This window comes from Equus przewalskii, chromosome 15, assembly GCF_037783145.1.
Source record: "Equus przewalskii isolate Varuska chromosome 15, EquPr2, whole genome shotgun sequence".
Lineage (NCBI taxonomy): Eukaryota > Metazoa > Chordata > Mammalia > Perissodactyla > Equidae > Equus > Equus przewalskii.
This window is the reverse complement of record NC_091845.1, coordinates 81,255,379-81,280,918: the sequence shown is the minus strand read 5'-3', so window position 1 is coordinate 81,280,918 and position 25,540 is coordinate 81,255,379. Positions and strand designations below refer to the sequence as shown.

The 25,540-nt window shown below is 37.4% G+C and overlaps 1 protein-coding gene across 1 annotated transcript in view; it reads left to right on the top strand.

Moving 5' to 3' along the window:
- The first annotated feature begins 138 nt into the window (after positions 1-138).
- Positions 139-25,540, top strand: part of PLSCR4 (phospholipid scramblase 4) — a 43,034-nt gene continuing 17,632 nt past the window's right edge. Inside the window, exons 1-4 of the mRNA XM_070577596.1 lie at positions 139-278; positions 543-629; positions 20,269-20,296; positions 22,570-22,680. Of these exons, the coding sequence (XP_070433697.1) occupies positions 20,290-20,296; positions 22,570-22,680 (118 nt within the window). The 5' untranslated portion in view covers positions 139-278; positions 543-629; positions 20,269-20,289. The remainder of the gene's footprint in view (positions 279-542; positions 630-20,268; positions 20,297-22,569; positions 22,681-25,540) is intronic.

Below are 25,540 nucleotides of genomic sequence, written 5' to 3'. Positions count from 1 at the left end.
GGCTGCTCCGAGGCCCGGGGGCGTGCCGGGGGCGTGTCCGGGGTGCAGGGGCCACGCCCCCAGCCGCACACCGCCCCCGCCCCTCGGGGCTCCAGTTTGTTTTTAATTTGAAAAATCCTCCTCTTCCTTTCCCCGCCCCCTCCCCACTCTCTCGCCCGCGGATGAAATTCGGCCCCAGGCCTGGCGTCGCGGGCCCCGGGAGGACGGCGGCCGGGCGGAGAGCGGGGCCCCGGGGGCGGTGTCCTGGCCCGCAGCCCGGCCGCGCGCCGCATCCTCAGGTGGTTGCCGCAGTTGCGGGGGCCGCGGCGGGCCCGCAGCGAGCTGTCTGCAGCCCGGGGCTGGGGGTCGGGCCCCGGGTCTTCACGTGGGCGGCAGGGGCCGGGATGGAGGCTGTGGGGGGGGGGACACGGCTCCCCAGGAGCAGCGTCGTGCCGGGGCGAGCTGGCTGCCTCCGGGTCGCCCGGTCCCGTCTCCGGCGTCCCCCGCGGGAAGAGGGCGCGCTGTGCGGGCCGAGGGCGACCCCGCACGTCTCTGTCCCGCAGGCAGGTCCCGGGTGACCGGCTCCTCTGCGTCTCTCGCCGGCGTCGCCGCGCGCCGCTGCCCCGGACTCGGGCCAGGCCGACTCGCAGGTAAAGGGCTTTCCGATCACTTCTCTGCTGCTTGGCGGGCGGAGGGGCGGGGCTTCCGCGAGAGACCCCGGTCTCACTGGAGCAATTCTGGCCGACGGGAGAGAATTTGTTTCGGGATCTCCTTGCATTGTTTCTGTAAAATAAAACGTTTATATTTCAAAGCTTAGATTTTTTCCCTTCATTTATTTTCTGGTCTTGTTTATCTTCTCTTAGGATCCGCGATTTGAGTTTGTAGTTTTATGTTGCATATTTAAAATGTAGCCGCCAGTTGGAGATATGCGCTAAGGTCGATTTCCCACCTACTTAAAAGGATATACATTCAAAATTTTAAATTGGATGTCAGTACATTAGGAATAGAAAGATAACCTCCATCTATCTGTCTCACTATTGTGGTTAATCTTGAAACACTAGCATTACCTCCATTAAATTTGGAAAAGTCAAGAATGCTCATCATCGCTCTGCCATTGTTGTGAACTGTATAGGCTAGTGACATTTGGCAGGAGTGCACCTTAACATTCTGCCTAGACAAAAAGGCACAAACATCACTTTTGCACATTATGTGATTGTACACCTTGAATGTCTGCAGGAAACAACTGAAAATCTCGTAATAGAATTCTGTAAAATGTCCAGTTGCATCTAACCCTAATTTACAGATATCAGTAGATATATACATAAAGTAGGAAATACAATGGACCAAAATAAACCAATTTGGAGTGAAATAACACAAAATTGAAAAACATTTAAAAAATACGTATGAAACTCCAGGGATACATGAAAATAAATATATATATATAAGAATGTATAGGTAAAATAACAAAAAAGACTACATAACAGTTTTCTAGATAACAATATCATTTCTCTAAAAGAAGATTTAAATTGGATAGATTCCTAACTGATTTTTTTTTTGTTTTTAAAGCAACTGTTTAGCTCATGGAAAAACAAACACTTGCCAGGAATATTTCAATTAAAAGAAAAATGTGCATATATATGGGGCCTTCATTACATAAGAAACGGTATTATAAAGCTATAGTGATTAAAAGGCAATTAAGTAGGGAATAGACCTACTGCCAGATAAATCAGTGAAACTGAAGAGACAGATTTAAGAGTGAAAGGAAAGCTGACATTTGATAAGCATACATTTTAAATCAGGGGGTGGGGAAGAAATAACATTTAATTGATCATGTTTGAACAATCGGGTATTTATTTGGGGAAAGTAATAATAAAACTGGAACTTTCCCTCGCTCTTAACACACAAGTGTAACCTAGATGACATGCTAATTTAAGTCTAAATGTGTGAAACCTAAAAGTAAAAGAAGAAAACCTGAATGAATATTTGTGAGCATGGCGTGTGGGGAAAGCATTTTTGAGATTGAGAGAAAAACCAAGAGCCCATTTAAGTATGTGATTCTTATTAACGTTTCCATGCAAAAAACAGTTTCAAACAGGGAAATTATAACAGAAAAAGAGCTGATTTTACTAATATGCCTAGAACTCTCATTAATGACTTAAAATCATTCCAATTTGAGGATAAAAAGTCACATCAAAGCAAAAGAAATGCAAATGATAAGCAGTATACTTAGCCACACTAATTATCAGAAAAATTCGATTAAAATAAAAAAAGTTTTTGCCCGTTTTACTGATTTTGAAAGTCTGATAATACTCAGTATTGTTGATAACATGATGAGAGAACAAACTCTTATTGGAAATGTATTGGTAAAACTTTCTTATGGTAATAGCTATTAAATTTTTCAAATATTCATCCACTTAGTGGAATTTATCATGCTCCTAAGTGTACAAATAAAAATGTGTCCCAGATGGTCACAGTAGGATTGTTTGTAATATAGAAAACAAACAATTCTACAACCATTGATCGGGATTTGGTTGCACAATTTATGGTACATCTGAAAGTGAAATAACATGTAGTTTACGAATTTTGATAGCTCTAAATATCCTGACTTGGAAATATGTTCAAGGTATATTATAAGTTGAAATGCAAAAAACAAGTTGAAACACAGTATATATGTTATATATATTTACATGTAATATATAGTGTATGCAAATAATGTAGAATATAGACTGAATTATGTATATTCATGTTCTGTGATATAGTTCTATAATGTGTGATGTTTATGAGGAAAAGTGACATTATAATAGGAAAAATAATAAAATAATAAATAATAAAGATCCTGAGAATGTAATTAGTAATTTATGCAGAATAATTCCTTTCTAGATATATTGTCATTCACTGTAGAAAAAATGTTTTCTTTTACAAAGCTTTCCATATTGTTCTTTTCATTTACTTTCTCTTAGAATATCGTCTTTCAGCTTCTTCCTTTGAAAATCCCTTCCTTTATCTCTTTCCTTAGTCTCGATTGCTATGATGCTTCTTGTAGGCGCACAATGGGAGAATTTTGACTGTTAACTTTTCACAACCTGTTACCTTTTTGGTAAACAGCAAATGCAGGAACGGTCATACTCTATATTTCAGCAGCATTGTACTAAAATTCACCTTTATAGTACTCATCTTTCTGGATGAGAGAGATGCAGTAAAAATAAATGACAAATTTGGAAAAAAAATCTTAAATTCTAGTACTATTCATATGAACAACACAAGAAGAAAATAAACTAGCAAACAGAAAAATGCACAAATGACAGACAGTTCACAACAATGGTGATGCAAATGACTTTTAAACATAATAAAAACTACTCAACTTCCTCATTATATGATATGGAAAATAAAACTAAACTGTATTTACCTTTCAGATTGGCAATGCCAAAAATTTTCATAAAACATCATATTAGGAATATAACACATTTTTGTCTGGTATGTGAATTGATTCAAATTCTTTGGAGTACAGATTAACAACATATGTCACAATAAAAATCCACAATACTTTGACCCAGTTCTGCTTCCAGGAATTTAATACACAGGTACATAAAGAAGTATGTGTGAGTTTATTTCAGCATTGTTTGTCATAGCATACGTTGAGGAACAATTTAAATTTTCATCAAGTGGCCAGTTAAATTGTGGTGCAGCCATTGAAAAGAATAAGGTTCTATGAACTGAAATGTAATCACCATCAAGATATTTTAATAAATGAAAAAACAAGATCCAGAAAGGTGTATAAAAGATTTCCATTTGTATTAAAATGCATATATTTTAGTTTGTGTATGCTTAGAAAATCTCTTGGAAGACGCAAAAAGTCTAGTCTCTGTGGTTGCCTTTGGAGATGGGAAACGGGGAGCTAGTAGGAGGAATTCTTACTACTCAAGGTATAAATATATGTGCTGCTTGACTACTTGATTTATTCCAGTGATTGTTTGCAGATAACATTTAATTTAAAATATCTGTTTTTATAAATGTATGGTTTCTTATGAAAATGATTTAATTGTAGGTCATGTGACATCCAGTTATAATTTTTAATATTAGAAAACTAGCCAGAAAATGGCACAATAAGACATTATCTGGTAATCTTCCAGGTATGATAATTGATATAGTAATGTTTCCTTCAGTGTATTATATAAGCATTGTTATAACAGTTTTCTTTTGATATTTTTTTGAGTATATACATTTTTTTAAAGATTGGCACCTGAGCTAACATCTGTTGCCAATCTTCTTTTTTTTCTTCTTCTTTTCCCCAAAGCCCCCCAGTATATAGTTGTATATTCTAGTTGTGGGTCCTTCTAGTTCTGCTGTGTGGGACGCCACCTCAGCGTGGCCTGATAAGTGGTGCCATGTCTGTGCCCAGGATCCCAATCAGCGAACCCCCGGGCCACCGAAGCAGAGTGGGTGAACTTGACCACTTGGCCACAGGGCCCGCCCCTTCTTCTGATATTTTTTGTACTCCAGGTGACAAAAATATTTCCCCCTTGAAAACTATAATGGGGAGACCTGATATTCTCTTGAAACAATTTAAACTAATTTAGTCTGTTTAATAAAAGTTATCTATGAACTGTAGCTGTCAGTTTGCTCCCATTTAATCTCATTCTCATTTTAAAATAAAGCCAAATAACCAACCTCCAGGATCTTAACATTCGCTAAAAAGAAGGAAATAGCCTACCATAAGCCTTTTGTTTGGAAGGAATGATGGTGTGACTAAAGTAAGAAATACGTTTATACGGATTATAAAAATATAGCAATATAAATTGATCAGATTTTGCCAGCATTTTCATTTGTTCATGGTGAAAATTAATCAGAGTTTCTCTCAAGTTTCTTGTAGGATTGATTTCATGCAAAGATATAATTAAATAAATGTATATTCCACGTCGAGTTCTAATGAAAGAGTCTGCGTTTCTCTGGGACATTTCTACTACGTGTTTCATCCCCAAGTAACAGACCTACGTTTATCCTGTTAGCGCAAGCCTCTGTGATTGGTTTTTGAGTAGGATAGTTTCTTAATTCCAGCCCATGTGATGGCAATTTGTGAAGTTGCCGAGATGTGGAACGGGAATGACTGAATCCTTCACAATCATTGGGCTTTCATTCATTCATCCTGACCCCCCTCAATTATCCATTTCCCTAGTAACCAAGAAACCCATAAAACAAATCGACACCATATACCACGGGAGCCAAGATTTTGGCTAAAGTCTATAAAGAGAAGGGTGTGTAAAACCCTTCATCTCTGGTGAACCCGAGGTCTTCTTAGTTGTAGATTCACAAGAGGGTAGCTTGTTAGTTCTATTTTTTGTATTCCTTTTTTTCTATTCAGATTATAAAATCTATTTTACATTTTTCTAGAAAATTTAAAGAGGAAATGTTTTTATGTGTTAGCATATTCTCTCTAGGTTTTAAATACTTTTTAAAAACAACACTACATTATAATTATGCAAGTTATTATAAGCATTTTAGTGATTTTTACAGAGCTATCTGTGACCTTATTTTGTAAATGAATATGATTTTATGATGTTTCACTAAAACATCCTTTTTTAACTGTGGTGCTAGTTATTTGTGTAGTTTACAATTGCTATGGTTTACATCCTATATTCCTTCTATGAAAATGAGAATGTATCACAAAACAAAAATCTTACAGCAGATTTTGGATTTCTTTTGAACCTTGCAGGAAATTTACTAGGGCTCACAAATGAAGTTTCAGGAAAAATTTAGATAGGTATTATATTAATAAATTGAAGATTTAATTGAGTTTATTAAGTGTGATTCCTTTAGGAGGTGGATTTTTGTTTGAATGGGGAAGGGATGTCATAGATCTGTAACTGACCTTGTGTGGGGGGGTTGTGAGGGGTATTTCAAAATCACTTGGGAAATGGTTTCAAGAAGAGAAAGAAGTCCTCTCGATTAGGGGTTCTCAAAGTGTGACCCTGAGCCAGCAGCATCAGCGTCACCTGGTCTGAGATGATCTAAGGCATATTTGGAATAGCTCCGAATTTCTTTTGTACACTCACCTCCCTTCTCCGGGAGAATCATTTTACTTGATTGCTGAGCTACAGAATTTTTGTGGAGGAAGGAACTTTGGAAATCAGTTTGTTCAAGCTCACATCCTTGTGTACTTAACACATACTTGTCTGTATGTGTTGTGTGTGACTGAAGCTGTTATGAAATATTTGCATAGTTTTTCTTCAGTTTCAATGTGACAATTTTGTAATTTTTACACTGTCACGAAAACTAACTGAACCATATTATTCAGTAATATATTTAGCAAATTGACTTTCTTAAATATTCTTGACAATATCAGAGCGTTTAAGAAGGCAAAGGAATGTCTGCATTCATTTTGGAAATAGTAACATCAAATGGTGAGCTAATGTTTGGAAAATCCTTGTAGAAACATTCCAAATCCTATTAATCATTGTTTTAAAAATTTCTACTGTGTCAAGTACCTTCGAATAGCATTTTGACAAGAGTTAAAAAAACAAACACTTGCTTTAATGTTGTAGTCTAAGAATATTTATCTATTTTAAAAATATCCTTAACAACTTGATCCAATTTAAAAATCTACACAGAACATCCCTTTCAGATTTGGCTAGGAAAGGTGTTAATTTTTACTTCAATTTTATTTTCTGAATTGTTTCCGTATTGTTTTAATGTGGGAGGTTTATATACTCATAAAAGTTTCTAAAGATGTTTTCCCAATAGGAAAATAAAATTTGATCATGTCCCAGATTTTTGGAATAATTTTCTTAGTTGTTTATAATATGTACGTAAATATTATATGTTTCTATATTTGAAAACTTAAATGTGCACCGTAGAAAATATATTTAATTCCTATACTTAAAAATATATATATTTTCTTCCTGACTGGGTTCTGATGTCAGTGGCAGGCCCTTATCCAAGGAATAATAAGATGTATTAAAACGGGTGATGACTTTATTGAGAGGCGATGAAATGGATTTTTCTGGGCTCATGATGTTATTTGTTTGTGATACATGTGCAAAGTGCTTAACCTAAACTGTGTGTGCAATGTTTTGGAGCAGAATTCATCTTTGTGAGAAGAATTGACCCCAGGCACTTGGACTCTAATATACGATCACTGCAGTAGCTAAGTCACAGGAAGCTGTTGACTGATCAACTTGCCGTGGTGCTATCACATTTTTTAAGAGGAGAAAGAAATCATCTATTAATATTTTTTTAGTGGTTCTCTAAATTTAAATGGACAACATAAATCAGTTAGTTGGCAAGTGGAGAATACAAGATGGTATCCGTACTATTTCAGTTATACAACGGAGTTACATTATCTGTAGTTGGAATCCGGTATATGAGGTCAGGCTCGGGAGAAATTGCTCTGTGAATTCCTTTGAGTTTCTAAGATCCTTGGAAAACATACCTACTTCTGGAGAGTTCACCACATTTATGACCTATCATTGCCATTCATTTCAAAGTATTTTCTTATTTTTCTTGATACATTCTTTTTGACTATGGATTATTTAGAAGCGTGTTGTGTAATTTCTAAGTGGTTGGAGATTTTCCTGTTATTCTTCAGTTGGTGATTCCTAGCTACATTACGTTATGGTTAGAGAATGCACTTTGTTTGATTTTAATTCTTTATAGTTTTTAAAGATTTTTTTTTTTTTTTTTTTATGATGCAGGCTATGGTCTGTCCTAGTGAAGGTTCCATGTGTTGAACAGAATGGGTATTCTGATGTTGGGTGACAACTGGCAGTGTTGGTTGATGATGGTGTTTTAGTTCTTTAGTATCATTGCTGATTTTCTCTCTACTGGTTTTATAGATTACGGAAAGAGGAAGTGTTCAAGTCTCCAACTACGATTGTGTGCTTGTCTGTTTCTCCTTTCAATTCTGTCAGCTTTTGCTTCATGTATTTTGAAGCTCCATTGTTAGGTACAATCACATTTACTATTGCTATGTCTTGTTAATTTACTGACTCCCACTTTTAAGAGATGGCCCTCTTATGCCTGGTAATTTTCTTTGTTCTGAAGTCTACTTGTGGAATATTTATATCCAGCTTTCTTTCTTTTAAGAACTTTTGAGATATAATTGCCATATTATAAAATTCACCCATTTAAATTTTATTGATTTTTACTGTATTCACAGTTTTGCGGCTATCACCACAATCTAATATTAGAACATTTTCATAATTCCGAAAAGAAACCCATGCCCAATAGCAGTCATTCTCCATTCCTGCCACTCTTCCTCCAGCCCCTTGCAACCACTCATCTACTTTATGTCTTTACAGACTTGCCTGTTCTAGTTAGTTCATATAAATGGAATCATACACTATACGGTCTTTTGTGACTGACTTCTTTCACTTAGTTAACGTTTTCAAGGTTCCTCCAGGTTGTAACATGTATTACTACTTCATTACCTTTTATGGCTGGATAATATTCCATTGTAGTGATATATCGTATTTTGAAATTTATCCTTTCATCAGTTGGTGGACATTTGAATTGTTTCTGCTTTTTGGCTATTTTGAGCAATGCTGCTATGAACACATTTTTTGTGAGATTGTAAGAATAGATCTCTAGGTCATATGTTTAATCTTATTAATCATATTAAACTCTATATTTAACCTTTCACAGAACTGCCAGACTGTTTTCCAGAACAGCTGCGACGTTTTACATTGTCACCAGCAGTGTATGAGGGTTTCAATATCACCATCTATTTGCTATCAGTTGGTATTGTCTTTTTGATTATAGCTATCCTAGTAGGTGTGCAAAGTAACTAACTGTAGTTTTGATTTACATGCCTTTAATGACCAATGATGTTGAGAATCTTTTCATGTCCTTATTGACCATTCGTATATCTTCTTTGGAGAAGTGTTCAGATCTTTTTGGCTATTTTTCAATTGGGTTGTCTTTATTATTAAGTTCTGAGCACTCTTTCTATATTTTGGATAAGAGTTCTTTACCAAATATATGATTTGCAAATATTTTGTCCCATTCTGTGGGTTATTTTTTCATTTTCTTGATGGTATCCTTTGAACCACAAACTTTTTTAATTTTGATGAAGTCCAATTTACTGATTTCTTTTTATGTTGCTTATGCTGTTGGTGCCATATCTGTGAAACCATTGCCAAACCCAAGGTCATGAAGATATACTCCTGTTTCCTTCTAAGATTTCTTAGTTTTAGCTTTTACACTTAGATGTATGGTCCATTTTGACTTCATTATTTTGCATGGGATGTTGTAGGGGTCCAAATTCATTCTTTTGTATGTGGAGATACAGTTTTTCCGGCACCATTTGTTGAAAACACTATTCCTTCCTCACTGAATGGTCTTGGCACCCAATTCTGTCCCACTGGTCTATTTGGTCTTTGCAGTAAATTTTGAAATCAGGAAGTATGAGTTGTCCATCTTTGTTCTTTGTTTTCAAAATTGTTTTGACTATTATGGTTTCCTTTTCTTTCCATGTGAATTTATGTTTAGCTTGTCAATTTCTAGAAAAAGGCAACTTGCATTTTGATAGGGATTACACTGAATCTGTAGATCAATCTGGGGAGAATTGCTATCTTAATATTAAGTTGTCTGATCTATGAGCTTGGGATGTCTTTCCTCTTATTTAACTCTTTAATTTCTTTCAACATTGTTTTATAGTTTTCAATGTATCACTACAAAGTATGCAAACTTAGTGTACAAAGTATAATGTATAAGTTTTGTTAAATTTATTTCTAGGTATTCTATTCTTTTTGATACTATTGTAAACAGAAGTGATTTGTTTGTATCGTTCATTGCCAGTGTATAGAATTGATTTTTGGATATTGATTTTGTGTCCTGCCACATTGCTGAATCTGTTTATTAGTTCTAATAGTTTTTAGTGGAGTTTTTGGAAACTTCTATGTACAAGATATGTCACATTTCTTCATTTTCAGTCTAGATGGATGCCTTTTATTTCTTTTTTCTGACCTTATTGCCCTGGCTAGAACCTCCAATACAATGGAATAAATGTGGTGACAGTGGATGTTCTTATCTTGCTTTTGGTCTTGGGGGAAAGCATTCAGTCTTTCTCCATTGAGTATGATGTTAGCTGTGGGGCACTTTATAGGTGCCTTTTATCAGCTTAAGGAAGTTTCATTCTACTTCTAGGTTGTTGAACAGCATTTTTTTTTTTATCATGAAAAGGTATTGAATTCTGTCAAATACTTTTTCTGAGTCTATTGAGCTGATTTTGTGGGTTTTGATCTCTATTTTGTTGTTAAATCACTCATTGATTTTTGTATGTTAAACCAATGTTTTATATGGGTGTTTATAAATCCTGCTTAGTCATGGTGTATAATGTTTTTTATATGTTGCCAGATTCAGTTTCCTAGTTTAGTGTCTATATTCATAAGTGGTATTACTGTAGCTTTCTTTTCTTGTGATGTCTTTGTGTGATTTTGATATCAGGCTCATAGTGACTCTTAGAATGAGTTGGGATATGTTCACTCTTACTTTTAGAAGAATTTGTGAAGGATTGGTTTTTATTATTAAGTGTTTAGTAGAACCCCCAGTGAAGTCATCTGTGCCTGGGCTTTCTGTGGGAAGTTTTTTGATAACTAACTCAATCTCTTATTAGGGCTCTATTCAGGTTTTCTATTTCTTCTTCAGTCAGTTTTGGTAATTCATGTCTTTTTGGTAATTTTCCCATTTCGTGTAGTTTATCTAATTTTTAGCATATGGTAGTTCATATTATTCCCCTATATAGTCATGTGTCACTTAATGACGTGTATACGTTCTAAGAAATGCGTCATTAGGTGATTTCTTCATTGTGCAAACATCATAGAGTCTAGTTACACAAACCTAGATGGTACAGCCTGCTACACACCGAGGCTCTATGGTGCTAATTTTATAGGACCACTGCTGTATGTGTGGTCCATCACTGACCAAAAGATTGTTATGGGTGGCATGACTGTATATCATATAAATATATGTGAATCTGTAGTATAAAATATAGGTAAGTAGTATATTATACATAAATAATTTAACACATTCAGTTGCCTCTATACAGCAGGGTTGTAGAGTTAGTATGTGGTCAACAGAATTACATTTTATAATTTATATTATGAGCAGAACAATGTAATAATATAGACTAATGCAAAAGTGCCAAAAACGTGCAAATTCAAGGGAAGTATCTCCATGTGAATCAACTACCAAAAAGCTTTTAAATAAAGAAATTTAATTTAACTTAATTTTATTCTAAACGTATTTAGAATACACAGCCTCCCTTTTTTCAGAGAAACTGATACATGTAAAGTGTGTAAATCCTGTGGTCTGTCAAGATCCAGAATGTGTAGGGAGTTATTATTCAGAGGAAAGAAAAATACACCAAGAGACATAGAATAATAATTCAGGCTTTTAGTGTAAATTTTCTTGAAGGCTATAGCGTCCGACTTTACACAGTGAAAAGCTTCATTTAAACAATATTTATGCTACGAATGGGAAAAAAAGTTAAAAATCTCTTTCTTTAGGGAAGCTTACCTTCTAGTTGGGGCTTCCACTGAAATTTAATCTTCTTTAAGGGTCTTACCTCTTCAAAACTGCTTTCTCTTGTAACTGCTGCTAATTTTCTCTCTCTCCCTACTCTCTGTAAGCTTCCTTACCAGGGGGCTCGCTCTCCACTGCCCTACCTCCTCTTCTCCACTCTCTCTCCACCAGGGGCATCACCTCCAAGCCAGAAGCCTGGGGGTTTTTTTTGGTCCAGTGCGTCTATTGGGCCACAGGACAACAGCCAAGACCCCAGAACTCCATTTCATAAACGTGATCTCCTCCTGGGCCAGTTTCCCAGGGAAGCCCATGAAAAGCATCTTCTTCATGATCTCTGTTTGTGTCATGAGAAATCTTGCTTCAGAATTTTTTGTGGAAGGAATTCTTTACCTACCTCGTCACATTTACTAGAATACATAAACTGATTTGGTGTACAGCTAATGTTATCCAAAGTAATGTCACCTATGAATTAGTGTATTTATAATCCACAAAACTTTCACTGAGCCAAAATAGATGGGTAAATATAAAGGTATCACCTTTACTATAAGAACATTTCAAAGACCAGACCCACCCAATTATGAAATGAATTTCATATTCAAAGAGAAGCGTATTTGAGCTGGTTGTTTCTGCTTTTTGATTCTATCAAGTCTATCGCCAGAATTGCTGTGTTTTACGGAGTCAAGGAAAAGTGGCTCATTAAATTGTATTTATTTTTCTATTCTTTTTCCACTCCACCCTGCCTCAGCAGTAGATATTGAAGAGTTCTGGTGTGGCCGAAAGGCAGGTGGCTGCGATGGATGTGAGACAGGCACAAGTGCAGCTGCAACATTTTGTCGTCTCAGGGGGACCAGACTGCCAGGCCAAACCCTGGCCGTACTTCTCACTAGCTGTGCAAAACCCTTTAAATAACTTCTCTGTGCCTCAGTTTCCACTTCTGTTACAGTACCTCTTTTATAAAGTTTTTATTAAATTAGTATTTGTAAATTGCCTATGAAGATGTTTTCAAAGTGTTTTTGTTAAGATAAAAAGGGATCATCAATAATGGGACATCAGATTCTGATTTGATACAGTGACCATAAAAATGATTATCAGTTCTTGGGCATTCCAGCCTTTTTTTATCCATTAATGTAAAGCTAAGAAATTTAAAAAGGAAAGGAAGCAAAGGGACACATAGTCAGTCCACTGAGTTTACTGCAAAAATCTAGTTAAACCCTAATGTTTAGGATTTGGGAAGGACCAGAGGCCACGTTTCTGGATGTTCCTATCAAATCTGACTGGAACTAGTGTGGCCATTAGCGGTGATTTCACAGAGGCTGCCCCTGAACATGGTGTTAATTTGGATTTTCTCTCTTTCAGACAGTAGTAACCTAGAGATTTTCATATTCAATCCAGAATCCACAGGCAAGCTAAATAGAAACATAATGCATCTGTTACTTTTAAACCTCCAGTTTGGGGGCTGTCTCCGTAGGCAGCCATTAAATTTCCATTTGTCTTTGTCTTCCTTAATTTGAAGAGGTGAATAAAAGTTTTATATGTTTTAACTAACAACAGGTTTTTAAAGGGTCACTTAAAAAGGAGGGATCAACAATCCTCTGAATGTGTTAATAAAAATTCCTTCCGTACAGTACTGAGTACCTGCTGTTTTGTAATATTTTTGCATTAGCAATTCTTTAAAATCTATGAAGCTTCCATATCAAAGTATTATTTTTAATATTTAAGGAATTAAGAATTATATTTAATGGCATGGTTATACAAAAGGAAATTTTCATTTAGCAAGTTGGCAAAGATTAAAGGGAGATAGTATTTAATACTGAGATGGTCCCTCACATATGATTTAAGTTTAAAATGAAGGAGCCTTGCTAGAAAGAAAATAATTTGGCAAAATGTTTCCAAATTGTAAATTGTAAAAAGTTCACCTATAGAACATGAATCCATCTTAAATTATTTTATCATAAGGGAATAGCCAGAGGTATGTATAAATATTTATGGAAGTGGAAATTTTATAATATTAATTATAATACCAAAAAGATGTAAGCAAATGGAATAGATTAAGTTAAAGTTCAGTCATTAGTACCTTACATTTAAACAAATATATATTAGTTTCACAATATTTCTAATCATATTTATTATAAAATCCCCATACATACACACAGAAAGATAAACATAAACACACATACACACACACAGGACATTCACCAACATTTTAATAGTAGTTATTTTGGGAAGATTGGTTTAAGCATTATGTTCCTTTTTTTTTTTGCTGAGCGAGATTCACCCCGAGCTAACATCTGTTGCCAGTCTTCCTCTATTTTGTGTGTGAGTTGCTGCCACAACATGGCCACTGATGAGTGATGTAGGTCCATGCCTGGGATCTGAACCTGGGCCACCAAAGCAGAGTACATGAAACTTAACCACTAGGCCAGGGGGCTGGCCCATTATGTTCATTTCTTTATACTTCAGTTTTTGATTTTTTACAAGTGATGATATATTACTTTTGTAATCATATGTATATACATAGCACATATATGTGTGTGTTTGTAATAATTTAGCAGCTTTTCTAACAAACTAATTATAATTTGGTTCTGATGCTAAGCACCCAGAGTTAGCACAGACTCCCCACTAAGACTGCTTTCATTTAAGATGCCAGCCGTAAGTTCGGGGGTCTCCAGGTCACCCACACATCTGAGCAACTGGCTACAAATTCAGGTGTTCCCATCACCCCCTCAGGTTTGATCATTTGCCAGAATGACTCACAGAACTCTGGAAAGTGCTACATTTATGATTAAAGTTTTCTTACAAAGGATACGAATCAGGACTAGTCAAATGAAGAGACACATCGGGTGAGGTCTGGTAAGATCTGGAATTCAGAACTTTCATGTCTCCTCCCTGTGGAGTCTGGATGTGTCACCCTCCCAATGTATTGATGTGTTCACCAATCAGAAGCTCACTCAAACCTCGGTGGCCAGAGTTTTTATTGGGTTTTGTTACATAGGCGTGGTTACTAGAATCATTGGCTGAGTGGTTGGACGGAATCTCCAGCCTCCTTCATCTCCCCAGAGCTCAGGGGATCAGTCAAATATCACGTGGCTCAAAGCCCCAGTCCTCTTAATCACATGGGGATGATTCTGGCATGATCGGCCCCCATCCTGTGACATCTCCTTAGCATAAACCCAGCTGTGATCCAAGGGCCCACCATGCTTAATAAAGACACTCCTATCACTCAGGAAATTCCAGGGCTTTAGACGTTTCTCCCTGGAACCTGGGACAAAGGCTGGACAAATTATTATATAACAATAAGTTCCCATAACAACTAAAATTGAATAGCCATCACTTCCTATGGAGAGAGAAGGAAATAATCAATACATGAGACATCTAGCAAAGCCTAATAGATATTTCTTTTGTAAGCAAGGCATATATACAATCCTAGGATGATTAGCACATTAACATCTTCACTCAGCATGGATCCTCGTGAAATAAGAGGTTTATAAAATTTGAATGTTTAAAAAAAATATCAAAATTTACATTTATTAGGAGTTTTATCAGGCTGGCCCTGTGGCCTAGTGGTTAAGTTCGGTGTGCTGTGCTTTGGCTGCCTGGGTTCGGCTCCAAGGCATGGACCTACACCACTGGTTGGCAGCCACACTGTGGTGGTGACCCACACACAAAATAGAGGAAGACTGGCACAGATGTTAGCTCATGGCAAATCTTCCTCAAGCAAAAAGAAGATTGGCAACAGATGTTAGCTTAGGGCAAAAGAGAAAGAGTTTTATCAAGGCTTTCAAGAAAATTATAAGTAGTATTACTTTTAATCACTTATACATATATTATCTAATTTGAATTTTATACTGTGAAGTACTACACTAATATAAACTTAAATATTCAATCTTTCATATTGCAGGATAATTAAATTAATAACCTCAATATTTGTATCTTGGAGATGTAATGGATATTATATTCGTCTAATTTTTAGAAGATGTAGTTAATGTAATTTTAATTGCTCTTTTTAAAGTCCATTTCTAGATAAATCCATTCAGGTGAATAATATAACATAATTAATGTCACTATCTTACGCTAAAGGCAAATCCTGTAGACACTTAGGCTGTACTCTAACCCATCTGTCTTTCATTTAGCTACAGGTAGGAAAAAGCTCTCCAGCAACATCTTCATTTTCTTTCTCCTAGTTCTTTCCAGTTTCAAACTCATTACAAACGGTGCTCATAAAATCATATCTGCTCGAACCATCCTCACTGGTGGCAGAAGATGGGAGTCACTGATGTCAGCCTGGAACCCAGTATAAAGTGTTACGCACGGTTGCTCAGTAATACATGTTAAACGGCTGACTGGCAGACAGCTCTTCTTTATACTACATTTGAATAAAGATAATTATTCTCGGTCTCTTCACCAGTTGGTTTATTTTATGTAGAAAATTATAGTAATAATGCGTATTTGTTGAGGATTTGCTATGTGCCAGGTACTGTTACATCCAAATGCAACCATTTTAGTCTTCACAACAGTTCTCTGAGGTGGATCCAGTGGTCATCATGCCCATGACACACAGCATCACCAAGAACAGAGTGTTCACTCAAGGTCACACAGCTATGAGGGATACCTAGGATCTGTCTGTCTATCTGAACCACTGTCCGTACTGTCTGAAGTATGCTGCCATACACCTTTTACCAGCCATCAAATCTTCTGCCCTCCTCCAGTAACTTACCTTTTATACAAAGGACGGCATCTTCTAACGTTTACATCTTAAACTCAAATAGGGGATTGTGGTAGATGAACCAGGACTTCACAGGAACTAGCTGTTTTCCTGCCCTTGCTGAGAAGCAGAAGGAATTGTACAGTGACCTCCTGCTTTCTTTTCTGTCCTCTCACAGCTGAAGGCACTGGCAATAGGCAGAGCCCAAGGTTTTAGTTTGCATATGCGTGTTTCCAAGCCCTGTGCCTAGAGAACTGCGAGATTCTCATGTGTCCGGAGGCTCCTTTGCGAAGGGGCCAGGACAGCGTCCAATACGTACTCAACTGCAAAGAGCTACTCATCCTTCTCGGTTTTGTAACTGAAGTTTCAAATCCCCATGATGTGGCTCTGAAGCTGTGGTTTTGTTGAGCTTTGCTAACCTGTCCCTGTTTACAAAGCTGAAACTGAAGAGCGAGCACATAACACAGCTGCAATGTTGGATGCGGCAAGTGGTGTCCATGTAAATGGTCTCCTGCTGTAGGATGCCACTGACGGCATCAGGGCTGCCTTGCAAAGCAACAGACCACAGCTTCACCAATCACGTCCTATCCAGGCCGTGTCTTCTTTTCCCCTTTATTATGTTCCAGGCAGCGTAGATTCCCCTGTATGCGGCTTAAGCCCTGAAAATGCAAAAGGCCTCTGCAGTTAAGAGCTCTCAGGACCAGTGAAACGCTGGCCTGTTGTGGAGGCACAGTTCAGTTTTCCAATCTGGTTTCCATCTGAAGTAAAGCCAAAGTCAGTCTCTGTTCAACCTGTGGCACTTTTGGCCCTTGCTGAGTGATTGGGAAATCTGAAAACAATTCCCCGAATGTTAAGGGAGGATTAAGTTCCAACAGTCATGCTTGTACCAGCTGGAAATTATCCTCTCTTATATAACGTTTGGGAAAAAACTATGTTGTAAAATTTTATAAGAAAGGGAAGAGAATTTAATGTAGTAAAAAAGAAAAACTAGAGGCTCCAAGGAGTGGGGAGGTAAACAAATTCTTGGAATACTGGTGGCTTGTCAGGCAATGTGTGGGTAAATTTTAGTTAGTTCAAATTCATTGATATTAGTTTTTTAAAACATTTTTATAGATTTTTAAAATTTTCAAGATTGGTTTATTTTTTTCCAGTTGTTACTCAATCACTTGAATCAGATTTGATTCTCATTTCTGCCGGCATGGTTGAGAACTGCTCTTTTGCTTTTCATAATGTCAGTCTCAAACATGCCTGATCACAGAGACCACCTGGGACAGTGAAAATCTGTAAAAGTACATACTTCCAGGTCTGGACCCCAGAGGGACTATTCATGTTTGGGATTCAGAATTCTGGATTTTTTCCTTCAAGTTTTTATTTTGAAAATAAAAATATTCAGATCTCTATCTTCACCTAGATTGAGCAATTGTTAAAATTTGCCTCATTGCAGTATGCTGCACCGTTTGCCACTGTGGATAGCCGGATAGATGATGGATGGATGGATGGATGGATGGATGGATGGATGGATGGATAGACGGATAATGTGGCCCCTTTTCGACAAGGCACTTAATAATCTGTTCTAAGTAGTTTCCATCACGGTTCCTTCACAGTTTGCAGTCCCCATGGGTAATGTAGAAACGAACAACAGATGTTTAGTTAGAAGGTTGCTCTCAACATATAACTGTAAAATGATTCTTTTTTATTGTGAAATGATGTCATATATATAAATATGCATATTTAAATATATATGGCCTTTAAAGACTAGTAACATCCCATCGCCCCTATTCCCGCCCCCCCATTACTACTAGAATATTAGCAGGAACCTCAAGCCCCTGGGGCCGTGGCTAACCCTTGCCTGCATCACTTCTCCTCCACATGTTACCATTTTCCTGAGTTTTATGTTACTAATTCCCTAACTTTTCTTTAAAGTTTTCCCCTATAGATATCAGAAAAAAAAGTGTTTTTGTCTCATTTTCCTCCTTTTGAACATTCTTAAATGCTATCTTGTGTTTTCTGATGACTTGCTTTTATTGTTTTGTCCTGTGTTGTCATTTTAGGATTCATCTCTGTTGATGCGTATGGCTGTAGTTTGTTTGTTTCACTACAGTATACTATTGCATCATATGACTGTCCTAGAATTTGTTTATCCAGTGTACCACTGATGGACGTTAGGAATGTTTTCAGTTTCTTTTAATATGAACAGCGTGTCAAGAACATTCTTGTATATGTCCTTTGCATACGTGTGCAAGAGTCACTTGAGGGTACATTCCTAGGAGTGTCCAGAATTTAAGGTTCTAGAAATGTGTGGTCATTCTCCTAAACACCAGAGATTACCATCACTGAGGGAATAGGACCAATTCCTTTGAACTCCTTTGGTTGGCCCAGTTGGGTCTGGCTTTTTGGTGTGCCGCAGGATATTTTTTTAACCTTTAAGACACATGGGACACTGTACCACTAACTCCAGCTCCAGAGGTGAGTGGAAACGGTCCAAGACTTGTGGAATTCTGACCCATGCTTGGCAAGACAGTCATTTGTTCTGGGAATCTACATACTGGCTTACGCCATGGGGGTGCCCCTTAGTCAGCTCAGAACCCACATTGACTACTCACTCATATGGTCTTCTGATGCTTCTTTGACGTATCTACTCAATATTGGTGACTTTCTACACTATGTGAAAACACAAATGACCACACTCTGTTCTCTGATAAACAGAACGACTCATTGGAAAGAAAATGGACTTTGGATTTAGAAGTACTTGACTTTAGCAGGGCTGGCCATTTACGTGTTAGAGAGATATTGTTATAATTAGAGATAAAATATGAAAAGTACTCGGCCCTTTGACATTTGATAAGCAGTCAGTAAATTATAGCCTTTGTTAATGTTGTTCTTGTTATTTATCATCGTTCAGAACGCAGAAGTCCTAAAATTCTTTTCTCTGATAACTTCTTTTTTTTTTCCAATCTTGATTGAATCCATGAAATCCCTCCCCCACCCCTTGTTTCAAGTCTCATCTCAACTTCTAGTTGACTTCTCTGAGTTATTCTCGTAATGTTCACATTTACACATTTTTTATTCAAATGTTTAACGTGTCTTCTTTTGGCCTCTCAAACATAACGTGTCCCAGTTTGAACTGTTGATTCCTTCCCTCCCCAGTCCCCACCATTTTCCTCTCTATTTCAGTTGATAACATCCCATTAACCCAGTTTCCTGGCCTAAAAACTGAGACTCATCCTTGGCTCCTCTCTTTGCCTTAATCCATCAGCAACTCCTGCAGGTTCTGCTTCCAGAGTATGTCGTACATCTGACCATATATAACCCTCTCCAGCATTCCCTCCCCAGTCTAAGCTCTCACCTGGATTACTGCTGCCACCCCTCCCTCACTGCTGCTTACTTCCGTTCTTGCCCCCTCAAGATAAAGTATAAGTCAGATCTCATCACTCCACTGATTAAAATCCTCCAAAGACTTCCCAACTGCAATTACAACAAATTCCAGGCATTTCCGTGTGGCCCTCAGATGTGATCACACTCTGTCTCCATCTCTTACCTCTGTTCTCTTCCTTTGTTGTGTCTCAGTTGCACCTGACCTCATTCTCTCCCTTGAATATTCAAATCTCAGTGCCACTGCAGGACCTTTGCACTTACTTTCCTGTCTTTCTGGAAGTCTCTTCCCACATTTTTAGTGTAAAGCCATCTTTCATATTTCAAATAGCTCAAAGGTCACCTCCTGAGAGAGACATTCTCTGGACTCCCCATCCATATTTTTCTTGAAATTTTTACTTTGTTTTCTTCATAACTGTGTTATCTAAATTTAAAGTTACATATTTGTTGACATGTTTTTTAATCTCACCCCGGAAGAATGTAAGCTCCAGCAGTGTCTGTCTGGTTCACTGCTGTATTTTCAACATCTGTAATAGTACCTGGTACATAATGGGCACTCAGTAAATATTTGTTGAATTAATGAAGGAATGAATGAAAGGTAACTGGAGGCTAAAACAATTATAGAACTTTACATGTATCACTAAGTAAAGTAGTAACTATATATATTTCCTGAGATATTAAAATGTTTTATTTTTCAGGACTAATTGGAACTCTTCAAAATGTCAGGTAAGTTTTTGTGAATAAATTTTAATATGCTTTATTTTCAAATGTGAATTGTGTGTTGCTTTCCTTTAAAAATTGGAGTTTATTTCATTTGGAAGTTATTATTGTTGTTTACCATTTGAGAAAAAAAATATATATAAAAAAGTATATACAGACAGTCCCCGACTTACTATGGTTGGACTTATGATTTTTCCACATTACAACCATGCAAAAGCTATACTCAGTGAGTAGAAACCGTACTGTGAATTTGGAATTTTGACCTTTTCCCAGGTTAGCGATTCCTGGTGCATCCTCCATCGTGATGCTGGGCAGCGGAGCCCCAGTGGCTCCCAGTCAGCCCACAATCATGAGGGTGAACAACTGAGACACATACCACCCTTCTGTCTGTCACTTTCAGTACAGTGTTCAGTGAATTACATGAGCTACTCAACACTGTATGATAAAACAGGGTCTGTGTGGGATGACTTTGCCCAACTGTGGGCTCCTGTGAGTGTTCTGAGCACGTTTAGAGTAGGCTGGGCCGAGCTATGGTGTTCGCTAGGTTAGGTGTATGGAATGCACTTTCATTTATGATATTTTCAACTTACAATTGGGACGTAACCCCATCCTAAGTCTAGGAAGATCTTTGTGTGTGTGTGTATATGTATATGCACATTTATAACACAAGCATTCTTATCTGCCTTTGATAGAAAAAGATTAAAAGAGATTTCTATTGGCACATCTGTACCAAAAGGTCTCTAAAGTATGTAGGGAAAATTAAGTAAAGGAAAAATGTGGGTAAGAATCTAAGTCTGCAAAGAGAGGTAATGGTAATAAAAAGCCCGTGACGCCAGCCTGCTTTCACAGAGGAGGGTTCAAAAGTAGGTCTGAGTTTTCAAGCAATGGAGAAGATGAAAGAAGGAGAGAATCACCGCATTTATGAGATTTATGTTTTTTATAGATAAAAGTCAACCAGTTAAGAAATTGAGAACTTCTCCTTATAGTGAGTCCAGGGAGAAATTTCTCTAATTTCAACAAGAGGACAAGGTGTAACATCATGAAAAGTGACTTCAATACAGTGGTCTCCCTTCTCATCCTGGGGGGATACGTTCCAAAACCCCCAGTGGATGCCTGAAACCACAGACAGTACCAAACCCTACATATACACTATGTTTTCTTTATACATAAACACCTATGATAAAATTTACCTTATAAATTAGGCACAGTGAGAGATTAACAATAATAACTCATAATAAAATAGAGCAATTATAACAATATACTATGATGAAACTTATTGTAGATCTTAAACTCAGCATATGACTTTTTTCTTTATTAAGTTGAAGACTTTCACTTTTTCACTTAAAGGAAGCACTTTATGGCTTCTCTCTGGCATATCCAAATGGCCAGTGTCACTACTCTTGTGCTTTGGGTCCATTAGTAAGTAAAATAAAGGTTACTTGAACACCAGCACAGCGATGCTATGACAGTCGAGATGATAACCGAACCGGCTTCTAAGTGACTAACAGGCAGGTGACGTCTACAGCGTGGATCCCGTGGACAAAGGGATGATTCATGTCCCAGGTGGGACAGAGCAAGATGACCCAAGATTTAATCACGATACTCATGATAGCCCACAATTTAAAACTTATGAATCGTTTATTTCTGGAATTTTCCATTTAATATTTTCGGATTGTGGTTGACTGCAGAAAGCAAAACTGTAGATGGGGGGAGGGGGGGCGGCTGCTGTACCTCCCTTGTAGCAACTGCAATGACCTGGATTGCTTTCACTGGAGATGGAGGCTAAACCACCTCTTACTGAGTTTTGTGTGGCACTGCTGCTTTTTAAACCATTTAGTATTTATTGTGTTATGTTTTGAATTTATTTAAACACAGTCATTTTCCAAAAAGGATTAGGGAAAAAATCAGATTCACTCTACGTATGACTGAGTTTTCCATATTATATAATGGGAAAGAATTTTTGCCATTGTGCGGGGAACTTACATGGGTAGGAATCAGTCAGGTCAGCTGAAGCACGAGCATGAAAGCTCTTTGCTTTAATCGTTGCACAATATAATTGCTTAGTTTTATTTTAAAATCTATATTCAGCCTGAAAATTCATCAAATATATTAATAGGTTGATGTCTAATAAGCATAATGAGTTATGTTTTTTGTAAGAAATATGAGTGTATTTCCGATTGATTATACTCACTGATGCATACCAACAAGAAAAAATGAGCATATTCTGTCATCATATTATCATTTCTATTGTAAATCATGTCCCCTCGCTCTCCCTCAAGGTGTGGTCCCCACAGCCCCTGAGAAACCTGCAGAGGAAGGGGAGAACCGAGTAGAGGCTCCTGACCCAAGGCCTGATAACCCTCCTAACTACATGTCCCATTGTGTACAAGGTAAGTTAAATGTTCAGAGAGGATCTTTCCCTTCTCCAGAAAAACCATACTAATAGTTGATTGCTTTTAAAATTAGCCAATTAGTTGAGTGATTCAATAAATAAATATTCAATGCCCACAGGTGCCCAGTAGTTTACTAGATGTCAATTAGAGCATATTCGTAGGCTACTGAGGAAGGGAGCTGTCCAAACATTGATGGTTTCTCTTCCTGTAGTTTGGAAACATGACGAGAGCTCTGTAGGGGCGCAGAAGACAGTAACTGACTCTACCAGGGGTTTAGGGGAAGCCCGAACTGAGGAAGTTAAGTTTTGTTGGCATGATGAGCTTCTCAATCAAAGAAGAGGGAGTGGGGCTGGTCAGGTGGCGCAGCGGTTAAGTTTGCATGCTGCACTCCAGCAGCCTGGGGTTCGCCGGTTCAGATCCCAGGGGCAGACCTATGCACCGCTTATCAAGCCATGCTGTGGCAGTATCTGACATATAAAATAGAGGAGGATGGGTACAGATGTTCGCTCAGGGCTGATCTTCCTGAAAAAAAAGAAAAAGGGGGAAGGGACCATGCCAGGCAGAAAGAACAATGTGTTCAAAAGCACCAGATCATGAAGGTCTGGTATGAGGCTGCATGGGACAAATGGCAGGCACAGTGCAGAGAAATGGAGGTGAATGGCCTTGAGTGTTGATTAAAAGGTTTGTGGTTCTGCAAATATTTTTCTAAGTCTGAATACACTACTGGTGGTGACTCAGGAAAATGGACACTCATACTGCTAGTGGAAATTTGAGTTATTATAGTTTTTTTAGAAAGTACTTGGGCAATGTGTAAAGTTTTAAAAATTAAAAATACACTTACTTTTAACTAAGGAAATAGTTTTAATCAGGATTGTATTTTAATACATTTTAAATGACTTAAAAAGTGATAGATAAGATGTAGAAATATTTCTTTAATGTATATTTAAGTGTCTATTTAGAGGTGGAACAGCAGGGCTTCCTTATCCCCTTTCCCTCCTGTGTCCCTGTGTCGTCTAGATCTGATCCAGTATAACCCCTCGTTACAGACTCAAGCCCTGCTAAATCCAAGGTCTGGACAATCTTAAATTATAATCACGCTATATCTGACGATTTCTCTAAATTTACTTCAATGACTACCAACATGATCTATATAAACTTTTTTTTTTTTTGAGGAAGATTAGCCCTGAGCTAACTACTGCCAATCCTCCTCTTTTTGCTGAGGAAGACTGACCCTGAGCTAACATCCATGCCCATCTTCCTCTGCTTTATACGTGGAATGCCTACCACAGCATGGATTGACAAGTGATGCCATGTCTGCACCCTCGATCTGAACAGCTGAACCCCAGGCTGCTGAGAGGCGGAACATGCGAACTTAACCGCTGCACCACCGGGCAGGCCCGCATAATCTATCTTATATTCACCAATAACTCTATCCCCGAGAACCTAGATTCCATTAGAACAGAAGTGCCACCGTTTCTAAGAAGTAAACATTGGTTATAAATCACATTCTGCTCATCTGGGAAAGCGTCTGTCTATTCTTCTCTATATCAAAAAATTAGCAAGAGAGTAGCATACAGCCTTCAAATTAAATGACTAGATAAGTTGAAAAATACTATAGTGCAGAAGATACAACTGATGAATTTTCAGTCGTGAAATATACTAACAAAAATTTATTGTGACCGCCACCTAGTGGCTGAACTATATACTTACTTATGATGCCTGACAAATTGTGTCCCTGTAATTCACATTAAGGAACTTGAAATACTATACTTCAAATATTTGGCATTAATGAATTTCTTTGAATTCAACTAGGTAATTTTCATTTGAATTATAGTACTGGATATGTGTTGCCATTGAAAATAATATCTTCCATATATGTTTAAAAGTATGCTTAATAACGAAATCTTTGTTGTATGTAGTCTATTTAAAGAGAAAATGACACAATTTCTTGAAATAAAAAAGGATGATTATATTCAAAATAACTAAGAGCACAAATCCCATAAAGCAGCATTTCTTTCAGTGTATTGGTAGGACAATTCTCCATAACAGACTTTCTTTAAATAAGTGTGGAATCCTATAGTTACACAAAGTTAAACGAGTTTTTTTTTCCTGCAGAATGAATCAGAACTCTTAACAGCAATTTCAAAGCTCAAAAGGGAGTAAAATAGGCTTGTTTCCCAAACATAATTTGATCATGTTTTTTCCTTCACTTCTCTTAAAATCTCTGAATAATACATACTTATAACAAAAATCACTTGGCTACATAAATTTGTATATAATTTTTCTTAGGAATATAATCTTTATACTGAATAGCCCCATAATCTAAATTATAATTTTCTTTCTGGTTTATTGATCCTCAAATTTTATTACATGAGAGACTTTTATATTAAAATCACACAGTTAATATCACAAGAATTAACCATCTACTCATTGAAATGATATAACAATTAGTATTCTTAAGATAGTTTATATGACTTTTAGTTGCGTTGTTATTTTTAATAATAGTTCTTAAAAAGCGAGGAGGGATATCTGATTTCCAGTCCAATTTGAGGATTCTAAAGGAATTGAAGTATATTCTTCAGGAGCAACTGAAGCATGTAATTTCCTCCTTTCTTTTCTAAAGACATTGGGTCTTTTTTTCTCCCTTAGCTTTAATTTGACATTGCTTTTCTTACTGTTATTTTTCCTTTAGTCTCTCCTGACTCTCAGTCTCTATCCAGAGCTTGTATCCCCTACCTTTGAAAACTGCCCTTCCCTGGAGCTCCTTGGTCCACTGCCCTGCCCTGCGCTGCCCCGCCGCTCGCTCTCACAGATTCCATTCCCCCTCCATTTACATGCTCTCCTCAGAGGTCTGGGT